At 42.9% G+C, this 13,387-nt stretch overlaps 1 protein-coding gene across 1 annotated transcript in view; it reads left to right on the top strand.

Moving 5' to 3' along the window:
- SPTAN1 (spectrin alpha, non-erythrocytic 1) overlaps window positions 1-13,387 on the top strand; it is an 85,791-nt gene that overhangs the window by 12,223 nt on the left and 60,181 nt on the right. Inside the window, exons 3-11 of the mRNA XM_037745944.1 lie at window positions 948-1,187; window positions 2,832-2,957; window positions 8,685-8,825; window positions 9,210-9,356; window positions 10,845-10,978; window positions 11,151-11,295; window positions 11,373-11,527; window positions 12,133-12,268; window positions 13,053-13,154. Coding sequence (XP_037601872.1) covers window positions 948-1,187; window positions 2,832-2,957; window positions 8,685-8,825; window positions 9,210-9,356; window positions 10,845-10,978; window positions 11,151-11,295; window positions 11,373-11,527; window positions 12,133-12,268; window positions 13,053-13,154 — 1,326 coding nt within the window. The remainder of the gene's footprint in view (window positions 1-947; window positions 1,188-2,831; window positions 2,958-8,684; window positions 8,826-9,209; window positions 9,357-10,844; window positions 10,979-11,150; window positions 11,296-11,372; window positions 11,528-12,132; window positions 12,269-13,052; window positions 13,155-13,387) is intronic.

The raw sequence follows: 13,387 nt of genomic DNA, 5'->3' as shown, positions 1-13,387 counted from the left end.
CTCACTGCAATCTCTGCCTCCCAAGTTCAAGTGATTCTCCTGCCGCACCACTACGCCCAATAATTTTTGTATTTTTGTAGAGATGAAGTTTCGCCATGTTGGTCAGGCTGGTCTCAAACTCCTGACCTCATGATTCACCCACTGCGGCTTCCCAAAGTGCTGGGATTATAGGCACGAGCCACTGCACCTGGCCTAAAGTGGCATATTCTTTGTTTTAGGTTTTTGTTTTGTTTTGTAACCCAGGCCAGAGTGCACTGGTGCAATGATGGCTCACTGCAGCCTCAAATTCCCAGGCTTAAGTGATCTTCTTGCCTTAGCCTCCTAAGTAGCTCATACCACAGGCACACATCACCATGTCCGGCTATTTTTTTGTATTTTTAGTAGAGACAGTATTTCACCTTGTTGCCCAGGCTGGTCTTGAACTCCTAGTGTCTCAAGCAGTCTGCCACTTCGGCCTCCCAAAGTGTTGGGATTACAGGCATGAGCCATCACACTCCCTGCCTGAAAGGACTTCTGAATGGATTTATCAGTACTTCTTTGAATACCACAGTTGCTGCTCTTTTCTCTGAGTCCTTGAAGCCTTTATACTAGATGTAAACTATGGTTTATACTAGAATTAATTTATACTAGTATAAACTATGGTTTATATTAGAATTGATAGTATAAGCCATAGTTCTCCCATTCATAGTTTTCACTTGGTTTCCTTGCCATGTGATTTAGGCATCTTGTGAGGGCCCTATGTAGGTAGGTGTTGCAGGGGAACAGATGGCCATTTTTAATAAAGGAATAGGATCTGGGCTTCATTGTTCTTAAGAAGGGGATGTCTTCTCAATTCATTTGTCTGCTGAGTTTATCTGATAATTCTTTCTTTCCTTTAGAAAGGCTAATTGCTTTTAATCTATTTTGGTGCCTTTTGGGACTTATCTCAGGGCATTCTGTCTTTTCAGAAAATGGACCCAAGTGGGGTCAAAGTGCTGGAAACAGCAGAGGACATCCAGGAGAGGCGGCAGCAGGTCTTAGACCGATACCACCGCTTCAAGGAGCTCTCAACCCTTAGGCGTCAGAAACTGGAAGATTCCTATCGATTCCAGTTCTTTCAAAGAGATGCTGAAGAGCTGGAGAAATGGATTCAGGAAAAACTTCAGATTGCATCTGATGATAATTATAAAGACCCAACCAACTTGCAGGTATGTCTGATCTCCTGGGATTGCTTCCAAAATTCAAGAGCCCAAATCTTACCCAAAAATCAGACAAGGAAATTTACTTAATTATGACCTTGAGAGATTGGACAGCAAAAAGAATATAATGAGGAAGGACAAACTCAATGTTTTCCCTTATTGTATTAGTGAGGGTGAATGTGGAATCTTACAGGCATTAATTATCTTTTCTGGATGCTTTAAACTGATGGTTCTCAAACCTCTACTTTGATATACCACTGGTGATCTTTAAACATTTTTCAGGGAAGTTCTGGGTTAATCTTTCAGAATGAGGTTTTTTTTTGTTTTATTTTTGCTTTTGTTTTTTTGAGACAGAGTTTCGCTTTTGTCACCCAGGCTAGAGTGCAATGTCATGATCTCAGCTCACTGCAACCTCCTGCTCCCAGGTTCAAGTGATTCTTCAGCCTCAGCCTCCCGAGTAGCTGGGATTACAGGCGCCCGCCACCATGCCCAGCTAATTTTTGTATTTTTAGTAGAGATGGGGTTTCGCCATGTTGGCCAGGGTGGTCTTGAACTCCTAACCTCAGGTGATCCATCTGCCTTGGCCTCCCAAAGTGCTGGGATTACAGGCGTGAGCCACTGCACCTGGCCAAAACTTTTATATAAAAAGCGAAGGGACTTGCCGGGCTCGGTGGCTCACGTCTATAATCCCAGCACTTTGGGAGGCCAAGGAAGGTAGATCACAAGGTCAGGGGTTCAAGACCAGCCTGACCAATATAGTGAAACCCCGTTTCTACTAAAGATACAAAAATTAGCTGGGCATGGTGGTGGGTGCCTATAGTTCCAGCTACTCAGGAGGTGAAGCAGGAGTGTTGCTTGAACCTGGGAGGCGGAGGTTGCAGTGAGCCAAGATCAGATGCCACTCTACTCCAGCCTGGGTGACAGAGTGAGACTGTGTCCCAAAAATTGTTTTAAAAAGGGAAAGTCTTTCTTCTCATTAATTTTGTTGAAAGATTTTTGAAGAAAATTATTTTGGTAGCAAGTGGAACAGTAGTTGGGCCCATGGTTTTTTAACTAGAAAAAATTTGCTACAGCAACCTAAGAAGTGAATGAAGAACACTGCTTTTAGGTACAGTCCCTGCCTGGCAGGCCCCTTCCCATCTTAGTATTTGATGAAAAAGAGGTATTGAGAAATGGAGTGTGGGCAGGGTCAAAGAGTCTGGCCTCTAAAGCAAGTGAAAGTAAGTCTCGTGTGGGTGAATATGGATGGATATTTCAAGAGTAAGCACTGAGTGCTAAGAAAACTGTTAGTGTGGCTCAGTATTTCTAGAAGGGACTGGATGTTCACATAAAGGCTAATTTTCTGATAGCAAAAAAAAAAAAAAATTATTAATAGGGTATTTTGTAGCATCTTCCATTGACAATGTTAGTCCTCAACAGTGAGTTAGGACCATTGATGGCCCTCACTAGCCAGGCTTTCAGAAGGTGAGGAAAAATGCAGTCAGAGTATTTGAGGAGTTGGGCAGGTAGAGAATGGGCAAGGTGCCAAGTGATGTGTCCCTTACTAGAGGGAGTAGGATTGAGGAGGGGAGGAACATGGGGGACAGGGGGCAAAGGACAAAATGCTGATGCTGTGTGGTTGCATCTGAGGCTCACGTCAAGGTCCACCAACAGGGAAAGCTTCAGAAGCATCAAGCCTTTGAAGCTGAAGTACAGGCCAACTCAGGAGCCATTGTTAAGCTGGATGAAACTGGAAACCTGATGATCTCAGAAGGGCATTTTGCATCTGAAACCATACGGGTGAGTATGAATGGCTCACGGTATGGATGGCTTCATCTGGGTGGAGGATTATAGATTCATGCATACATGTCAGTTTGGGTTCCCCAAAAGATAGACTTTTCTAGCTTTTAAAAGAATTTATGAAGTCTCCTAAAAAAGTTACCCAGTCCTGCCTTTGTAATATGACTTAGCATGAATATAAGCAAGTATTTGTATACTCAGTGAGGAAATTAATACTCCTTTTGTAGAATAGAATGTGATTATACTTTAAAGAAAACTGTAAATTAACTCTAACATTTATAAATGGCAATGAGGTAGGACAGCCTATTAATGAAATTGGCGAATTTAGCAAAGATAAATAGAAACAGCCACAGACACTATGAAGAAGGTTATCTGTGGGAAAGCTTGCTGTCTGGAATCTTGGCTTGCCCTGGGAGGGGTTTACCGAGGTCTAGGCAGTAAGCCTGTCAAAGCTGCAGCTCTAAGGAATGATTTATGGCACTTGTTGGTCAATGACCGTGGTGCTGGAACTGACTTTGAGGCAGGAGTCCTCGAACTCTTTGGTCTGCTTATTTTAGTGCCAGTTTATTGGAGCTGAGGTAGTAATTGATCTTTCTCTGCTTTGTTTCACATTTCTACTACCATGATATTAAGGAAAAACAAACCTCTTGACAGTGAAGTGTGCACATTGAGATTCTTATAACTGGATGCACTTGTCTATCTTTGATATACATCATGTCTACCTGTGTGTTCTCTTTGTTTCTTTGTCATCCGAAGCCACATTTCATTGAGGCCCAGCCTTGTCTAGTTCTTCACCTGTCAAAGCAATCCTGAAGATTTAAATGAAAGCTGTATCCTTAAGCCACAGCTAGAACTGTTTTGTCCCCAACTCTTGCCTGAACTGTGTGGTTTCATTCACTGAGGATCCAGTCTAGTAATTTTCAACAATAAATATTTGTTTTCTCACGTTTGCTTGGCAATACTCTGCAGTCTCATATTAAGGACTTGCAATGGCCCCAAGATGTATGATGAATAATTATTAACTATTACTAATAATGATTGTAAATAGGAAATAAAAGTGAATTCCAGATGTCATGTGACTAATAACATTTAACCCATTCAGGCAGTGGAATATTTGTCTGCAATTAAATACAGGTACAGATATTCATCTGGCCATCTTCCCACTATTTTATATACAGTCGTAGACTTACAGTAAATGAAATCAGCATACCTTATTATTTCCTTGACAGAAGTTGTTTTCCAGGAGTGAATGAGGCAGCTCCGTAGTAGTATATGTAACCAACTTACCGATGGAGAACGTTAGACATAGATCAAGTGTTTGGCTTCAGTAATTAATGGGGAAAGGAAGAGGACCCAAAGCCGACTTTATTCATGTCTATTAGTACCCTCTGCCCTGTTTCGGTGGCTTATTAAAGCAACATTACCAATATTGTTAACTGGCCAAGCATGGTGGCTCACACCTGTAATCCCAGAACTTTGGGAGTCCAGGGCAGGAGGATCACTTGAGCTCAGGAGTTCAAAACCAGCCTGGGCCATAGTGAGACCTAGTTTCTACCAAAAAATTAAAAATTAGTAGGGTGTGGTGCTGCACACCTGTAGTCTCAGCTCCTGGGGAGGCTGAGGTAGGAGGATCGCTTGAGCCTGGGAGGTCAAAGCTGCAGTAAGCCATGATTGTACCACTCCAGCTTAGGCAACAGAGCAAGACTGTCTCAAAAAAAAAAAAAAAAGTCAGGCACAGTGTCTCACGCCTTTAATCCCAGCACTTTACAGCGTTGAGGCGGGCAGATCATCTGAGGTCAAGAGTTCAAGACCAGCCTGGCTAACATGATGAAACCCCATATCTACTAAAAATATAAAAAATTAGCCAGGTGTGGTGGCACACACCTGTAATCCCAGCTACCTGGAGGGCTGAGGAAGGAGAATCCCTTGAACCCAAGAGGCAGAGGTTGCAGTGAGCTGAGATTACACCATTGCACTCCAGCTTGGGCAACAAGAGCTAAAATCCATCTCAAAAATAAATAAAACCAAAACCTATTAAATATAGTTTGTTGAATAGATATTAATATTTATGTCCAGATACTTTGCTAATCTCTAATCTTCACAATAAATTTGCAAAGTGGCCATTATTTCCCTATTACAGAAGAGAAGAAACTGAGGTTCAGAGAGTTTGATTAACTTGTCAAAAGTCATATAGTTGATAGATGACTGAACTGGAATTTATCTATCCCCTTCTTTCTCCAGTCACAACTATTTGTTTTAATTTTTTTTTTTTTTGAAACAGTCTTGCTCTGACACCCAGGCTGGAGTCAGTGGCACAATCTCGGCTAGCTGCAATCTCCACCCCCTGGATCAAGTGATTCACCCACCCCAGCCTCTCGAGTAGCTGGGATCACAGGAACACACCACCCCACTGGGCAATTTTTTTGTATTTTTAGTAGAGACCGGGATCTTGCCGTGTTGCCCAGGCTGGTCTTGAACTCCTGAGCTCAAGCAATCTGCCTGCCTCAGCCTCCCAAAATGCTGGGATTACAGGTGTGAGCCACTGCACCCAATCTATTTGCTTTGTTTTTCCAACCTGTACTTCATTCCTGTCTTCTTTTTTTTTTTTTTTTTTTTTTTTTTTGGAGACGGCGTTTCGCTGTTGTTGCCCAGACTGGAGTGCAGTGGCACGATCTCGGCTCACTGCAACCTCCGCCTCCTGGGTTCGGGCAATTCTCCTGCCTCAGCCTCCCGAGTAGCTGGGACTACAGGCACGCACCATCATGCCCAGCTAATTTTTTTGTATTTTTAGTAGAGACGAGGTTTCACCTTGTTGACCAGGATGGTCTCGATCTCTTGACCTCGTGATCCACCCGCCTCGGCCTCCCAAAGCGCTGGGATTATAGGCGTGAGCCACCACACCCGGCCTCATTCCTATCTTCTTTACTTAATGTTTTTACCATCTGCTTCTCTGAAGGCTCCTGTTGCTTGCTTATGTCCCTGTTGAGAAGTCCACCTGAGTCAGAACCAGGCTTCTCCACCCCGTCAGCTTTCCATGTATTTATGAAGTGCATCTGCCTCCCTGCCCACTCACACTCTCAAATAATAGTAAGCCTGTGAAGCTGGACTCTCTAACCTGCAGTATTTACAACATCAGCAATAGGAAATGGTTCCAGTACTGGGACAGGCCTTGCCCTAGTTCTTTCCTTGAGGGGGTAAAAATGAAATATGTGAGATGGACAATTGACTTGAATGTGAGAGGATTTTCTCTAGTCTTCTGTGGCCTCATTTTTAATTTGAGCAGGAGCTCTTATTTAATATTTATTTACATGCTCATAGTTCCTATAGTGATCTTGGCTTGGTCATTTGTTTGGTCCCCTAACTCAGTACCTTAGTTTGACAGGTGGTGGTAGCAGAGGAAGGTGGGTGGCATGTGAGGGCATGTCTGTGTCCTGGATAACCTGTTTGTCACTGGTTTAGACTTTCACACCATACCGGACAGCGTGGCGCCCCATAGTCACCACTACCCACATTGGGTCCCACATCCGAGTAGGTGGAGTATTGATTGACTTGCTCTTGGTTGCCTTCTTCCCCTTGCTTTGGAGTGCCTTTCACTTTCTTCTCAGTGTGGGGTCACAGTTTTATCAACAGTAGTGAAAGTGAATTGTGTGAGCATGTATTCGTCTGCTGCTTTCTCCTTTCCAATAAAACATCTACACTTGTTTCTAAGATAATCCACCCAGGTTGACCGTCTCCTGGTTTTCAAGTTTTTATTTTGCTAGGTGTGGATCTCAATCACGGGTGGATCCCAGACTTCTTTTCTGTTAGTGTTTAAATCTTTTTGTTTGTTTTACTTCTATCAGTGTTGTACAGAAACTCCCAGTATCTTGGGTAGGCATAATCAAGGCATTGAGATTGGATTGGAATACCAGTATGCATCATCTAAGCTTGAATTGATTATCAGTTTCCGCCAACTCTTGTTAAGTCCTCACTGGGCTTGTGTTATGAGAACCTAAAGATGCTGGGAAGTGAATATGTTTGACCCTGTGGCTGCCACTTGGGTGAAGTAAACCTCACTCGAGATGTATCACAAACTGTCTTTTCATAGAAGGTCCAAAATTTTTTCTATTAGGGATCCTTTTTGATAGCTGATAACTTTTCAGGACCCTATCTTTTCTACTTTTTTTTTTTTTCTGGGTTGGAGTCTTGCTCTGTTATCCAGTGCTGGAGTGTCCAGAGTGGCGTGATCTCTGCTCACTGCAGCCTCTGCCTCCTGGGTTCAAGCAATTCCCCTGCCTCAGCCACCTGAGCAGCTGGGATTATAGGCGTGTGCCACCACGCCCGGCTAATTTTTGTATTTTTAGTAGTGACAGGGGTTTCACCATGTTGGCCAGGCCGGTCTTGGACTCCTGACCTTGTGGTTCACCTGCCTCTGCCTTCCAAAGTGCTGGGAATACAGGCGTGAGCCACCACCCAGCCCTTTTCTACTTTTAGACCAAGATTTTCCTGTTGTGCCTTATAATCTTTACATTGATGATGCCTATAGGACCTTTTGTTTGTTTGTTTTCCCTTTATCTCCATGAATTTGGAATACATCCTTCAGTAATTTCAGTTCAGTTTACACATTAATTCCTCGTGTTTCCTTCCTCAACAGTCTTCTGGATTGGGAATTCTACTCTAATAGTTTAACAATAATTAGGCCAGGCACGGTGGCTCAAGCCTGTAATCCCAGCACTGTGGGAGGCCGAGGCGGGTGGATCACGAGGTCAAGAGATCGAGACCATGCTGTTCAACATGGTGAAACCCCGTCTCTACTAAAAATACAAAAAATTAGCTGGGCATGGTGGCGCGTGCCTGTAATCCCAGCGACTCAGGAGGCTCGGGGAGGAGAATTGCCTGAACCTGGGAGGCGGAGGTTGCGGTGAGCCGAGATCGCGCCATTGCACTCCAGCCTGGGTAACAAGAGCGAAACTCCGTCTCAAAAAAANAAAAAAAAAAAAAACAAACAAAAAAAAACCAATAATTAATAGTATCAATCATGTACCTATTAATATATAATGCTAAAATATGTAACTATAAAAGATAAATGTCATAAATATAATTATAAATAAATGAAATATAAAGATATAATTATTAATAATATATATAATAATGATTTTCCTGATGTAAACTAGAGTAAATCTACCTGTGAAAGGCCAGTGATTTTGTAACTTGAAAACCACTAAGGCCGGGTGCAGTAGCTCACGCCTGTAATCCCAGCACTTTGGGAGGCTGAGGTGGGTGGATCATAAGGTCAGGAGCTCGAGACCATCCTGGCCAACATGGTGAAACCCCGTCTCTACTAAAAATACAAAAAAAATTTAGTTGGGTGTAGTGGAGCATGACTGTCATCTCAGCCACTTGGGAGGCTGATGCAGGAGAATTGCTTAAACCCAGGGGGCGGAGATTACAGCGAGCCAAGATTGTGCCACTGTACTACAGCCTGGCAGCCTGGGTGACAGTATGAGACTCTGTCTCAAAAAAAAAAAAAAAAAGAAAAAGAAAAAGAAAGAAAACCACTAAACCGCTGTGAACTGTGGACTTTTCCCTGTTCCCAATTAAATTTACTCTTTCCGTTTAGGAATTATCTTTTTAAAATATTTTTATTCAGAGATCCATAAGGTGTCTAACTTGTTTGAACTCTGTGGAAGAGCCAGATCCCACAGAGCCAGTTGTGATCCGATGTAAAATCTGATTTGAAACTTTCAGACTCGTTTGATGGAGCTGCACCGCCAGTGGGAATTACTTTTGGAGAAGATGCGAGAGAAAGGAATCAAACTGCTGCAGGCCCAGAAGTTGGTGCAGTATTTACGAGAATGTGAGGACGTGATGGACTGGATCAATGACAAGGCACGTTTCGGGAAGGAAGGTTTGCTAAGCTTTACTCAAAGAAAGGGAAGAGACTCTTCAGTGATCTGTAGCGAGAACCAGTGTTAGGTCAGATATGGCCATTTTAAGTGAAAGGGTGGAAGTGGGATTGCTGTCTCTCCAGCCACTCTCTAGGTGTTTGGTATTCTGTATACAACTCTGAAGCCTGGAGTTGCTGAGACAGAAATGCTGTGAGCTGAACTTCTTAACTTTCTGTGGGAGGAACTAAAATCACAAACCACGCAGTGAACCGTATCCCTTAAAGCTAACATGGCTCCATCCCTAATGTGTCTGTTTTCTGTTTCTGGAAGCCATTGTTAACAAATGTTGGTTGATCACTCTGGCACTCTCATGGTCCCTGAATAGGAAGCAATTGTTACTTCTGAAGAGCTGGGCCAGGATCTGGAGCATGTAGAGGTTTTACAGAAGAAATTTGAAGAGTTTCAAACAGATATGGCTGCTCATGAAGAAAGAGTTAATGAAGTGAACCAGTTTGCTGCCAAACTCATTCAGGTAAATAGCAAAGTGGTATGTGTTTCTCACAATATTATTATGTTAACTTTAGTATATTCAGGAGAAAATTTTGATTGGTACCCTAATTTCCAAGTGAGTGAGTTTTTGTAAGCATGTCTTAAGAGTTTTGTTTAGATGTAAGGCACAATACTGATTACTCCTAAATTGGAAAATGCTTTTTAACGTGTTGCCTTGGGCGGAAAGGGCAGAGTTCATTTGATCTGTTTCTTCCACCCACTTTTGGGTAGGGCTGGGTAAAGCTTTTATTGGGCTGCTGAAGCTGGGTCTCAGGGTTTCTCAGACGAGCGTATGGTGGTGAATGCTTAGTATTGGCAGATGTCCACCAATGCCATAAGGCCCTTGCTTTCCTTTTTGATTTGAAGCTTCCCTGGGTTCTCTTGGGAGCCAGGGAGAACCTTGTTATGAATAGACTCTCTACTCTGGTGCTGGAACCCATTAAGATGGAATAACAACCCTTTCCCAGTGCCCACATGTACAGTTCTGTAAGCTGCTTCCACTACCAAGTCCAAAGGATTCCAAAGACGTCAAGTACTAGGAACCAGAGAGTTTTTACTTTTAGGGAAATTTGATTTGGGGGGGGGGTTCAAATTTTAAATGTATAAATCTGCTTAGAGGCTGGTACTTGTTTCCTTTATCTGGTCAGTGATTAAGAGAAAGAATAGCCAGCATTCCTCAGAAATATCTCACCCTTCCACTGACAGGTGTGTTACCTTTCCAAACCCTAAGTTTTCCTAAGGTTGAACTTGAGAATAGCAGTCGGGCCAAACCCGTGGTACCCCAAATGGATTCAAGAACCCTGAAATGCTTCACTTTATTACTTTACATCATATTTTTAATTAAAAACACCAAAATGTGTTTGGTGGTGAAGGATACTTATAAAGAAATGTTCCTAAGCTGGATGCAATGGCACGTGCCTGCAGACTCAGCTACTCTACTCAGACCCAAGCTGATAAGACAGAGTCACTTGAGACCAGCCTGGGCAACATAGCAAGACCCTGTCTGAAAAAAGAAAAAAAGAAATGTCTTCAGTCTAAAGCCAGGAACAAACTCTTGAGTGCTGAAAATTATGTTTATGGGCAAGAACGCTTATCAGCCTCATGAATATCTGAAATACCAAATTTTCAACTGGTTAGCATAGATGAGTACATTGATAAAGCCACTACAAAGTTGCAGCCAAAGTATTTATTAACATAAAGGTTTTTGGCACTTTGCACATAACCACTTTATACAATATACAATAACCACACTACTCCAAAAGATAGAGAATGGATCTCCCCTTTTTACACAAGAAATAGAAACTCTTTGGAGTTATAGTTAACTTTGTATCATGTAGACCAGTATTTCTTGTGTTGTGATTCTCTTCAGAATGGCGACTTGCTAAGATACTTCAAGCAACCAACCCCAGGATAACTAGTTGGAGGAGCCAGAAGTTGTGTACAAATCTAGTCTCTTTTCTTCCTTGTTTAGGAGCAGCACCCTGAGGAGGAACTGATCAAGACTAAGCAGGATGAAGTAAATGCCGCCTGGCAGCGGCTGAAGGGCCTGGCTCTGCAGAGGCAGGGAAAGCTCTTTGGGGCAGCTGAAGTTCAGCGCTTTAACAGGTGTCAAGCCAGAGTGGGCTTTGGGGAATGGGCCTCAACGTGGAGGGGTGTTATGAAGCACAGGGCATGTGCTGGTGAGCTGCCAGGGCTGACTAGGCCTTGGTCCCATGGGGTATTCCTAGTTCTAGAGAGTTGTCATTGCTGTAGATTAACTGGTGCCTTTGTTGTGTAGGGATGTGGATGAGACTATCAGTTGGATTAAGGAAAAGGAGCAGTTAATGGCCTCTGACGATTTTGGCCGAGACCTGGCAAGTGTTCAAGCACTGCTTCGGAAGCACGAAGGTCTGGAGAGAGATCTTGCTGCTCTAGAGGACAAGGTGGGTTTTACAAGCAGCTTATTCTGTAAATAAGTTACCAAGGGTCAGGAGAAAGTTCTGATGGAGTTCACTTATAGGTCAAAGCCCTGTGTGCTGAGGCTGACCGCCTGCAACAGTCCCACCCTCTGAGTGCAACTCAGATTCAAGTGAAGCGAGAGGAACTGATTACAAACTGGGAGCAGATCCGCACCTTGGCAGCAGAGAGACACGCACGGCTCAATGATTCATACAGGTGCAAATTATACCCCAGGTCTTAACCATTATTATTTGACTTCTTTTTAGAGAAGCAGGAATAGCAGAGTTAGGGTCTGTTTTATGTTCTATGAAAGTGTCAGGTATCACCTACAAATGCAAATCACTTCTTAACTATGGTCTCTCTTTTTGGAGACTGACAACTGTATCGTGTATAGTATATGTATAGTATTCACAACTTAATAAATTCTTCTGTTCTGCATCACTGCATTATGACTTATAGAATGGAAATATCCCCTTAAGTATTTAAGTATCACATGAAATATCTTATTAAAACCAGGATTAGAAAGGAAAAGAATGCTTCTTACTAACCAAGTGTTGAACCTGAGAATAACAAGGAAGTTGAAAATGTGGGACAGGATTGGGGCATATTATAGTGATGGACAGAACCTGTTTTAAAGGGTTGATTTCAGCCTTCTCTTGCTTTCCTTCACAGTCTAGATTGGGAGAATTTCATATTTCTCAGAATTAGAGCTTGTATAGTTTGTTAGACATTTGAGAACATAGAATCAGAGCTTTAGGAAGGCCATTTTCCACACTGGAGCCTCTGTTGGAAACATAATGACTTCCTCTGGTTTTCCCTAGGCTCCAACGTTTCCTTGCTGACTTCCGTGACCTCACCAGCTGGGTGACTGAGATGAAAGCCCTCATCAATGCAGATGAGCTCGCCAATGATGTGGCTGGGGCTGAAGCCCTGTTAGATAGACACCAAGAGCACAAGGTAATATCTCTAGCATGTTCCAGAAGTGAAGATTTTAGTTTATAATGCACCAGTATAGCTTGAACCTGGGCAGCAGAAGTTCCAATGAACCGAGATCACACCACTGCACTCCAGCCTAGGCGACAGAGTGAGAGTCGATCTCAAAAAAAAAAAAAAAAGACATTTGTAGAGAAAACTATAAAACTTCGTTAAAAGGCATTAAATAAAAACTGAATATTTGGAATGATTTATCTAGTGCACAGATGGAATGGTCTTTTGTGAAGGTGTAAATTCCCACCAGGATATATACAGTTTATACAGTTCTAGTCAGGAGCTCAGCAGGCATATGAGTATGTGCGTGTTTCTTTTTGCGATGAGATAAGCTGATTCCAAAACTGATTTGAAAGGAAAAAAAATTCAAAAACAGGTGAGGCAATGTTGAAGATCATTGTGGGGGTAGGGGAAAGACTCACCCTACCAGGCTCTATAAAATCTAGTAAACAAGTCCATTTGGCCCAAAGAAGAGCACTGGAACAAAAGAGGGCTCAGACCCATGTGAATATGTGGAACCTTGACAAATGACAGGTGACCTGCAAAGCCATTTGGAAAAGGACTTCATCAGTGAGTGATACTCTCACATTTGATGACCTAGACTGATTATGTATTAGGAAACCTGGCCTAGTCATTCATTTTGTTCCTCATTTTAGATGTCATAGTCTGACATGTAATGCTTATGTAAAATTCAGCACCTTATTTTTATTTTGCAAGATGCTGGGCATAAATCGTGCCTTTTTTCCCCTGGTAGGGTGAAATTGATGCTCATGAAGACAGCTTCAAATCTGCAGATGAATCTGGACAGGCACTGCTTGCTGCTGGTCATTACGCATCAGATGAAGTGAGGGAGAAGGTAAGAGAAATGGAGCTGCCGGGCGCGGTGGCTCAAGCCTGTAATCCCAGCACTTTGGGAGGCCGAGGCGGGTGGATCACGAGGTCAAGAGATCAAGACCATCCTGGTCAACATGGTGAAACCCCGCCTCTACTAAAACTACAAAAAATTAGCTGGGCATGGTGGTGCGTGCCTGTAATCCCAGCTACTCAGGAGGCTGAGGCAGGAGAATTGCCTGAACCCAGGAGGCGGAG

The sequence above is a fragment of the Cebus imitator genome, unplaced genomic scaffold (genome assembly GCF_001604975.1).
Source record: "Cebus imitator isolate Cc_AM_T3 unplaced genomic scaffold, Cebus_imitator-1.0 Scaffold216, whole genome shotgun sequence".
NCBI classification, from domain to species: Eukaryota; Metazoa; Chordata; class Mammalia; order Primates; family Cebidae; genus Cebus; species Cebus imitator.
The sequence above is the reverse complement of the archived record's forward strand: the minus strand, read 5'-3'. Positions and strand labels throughout refer to the sequence as shown.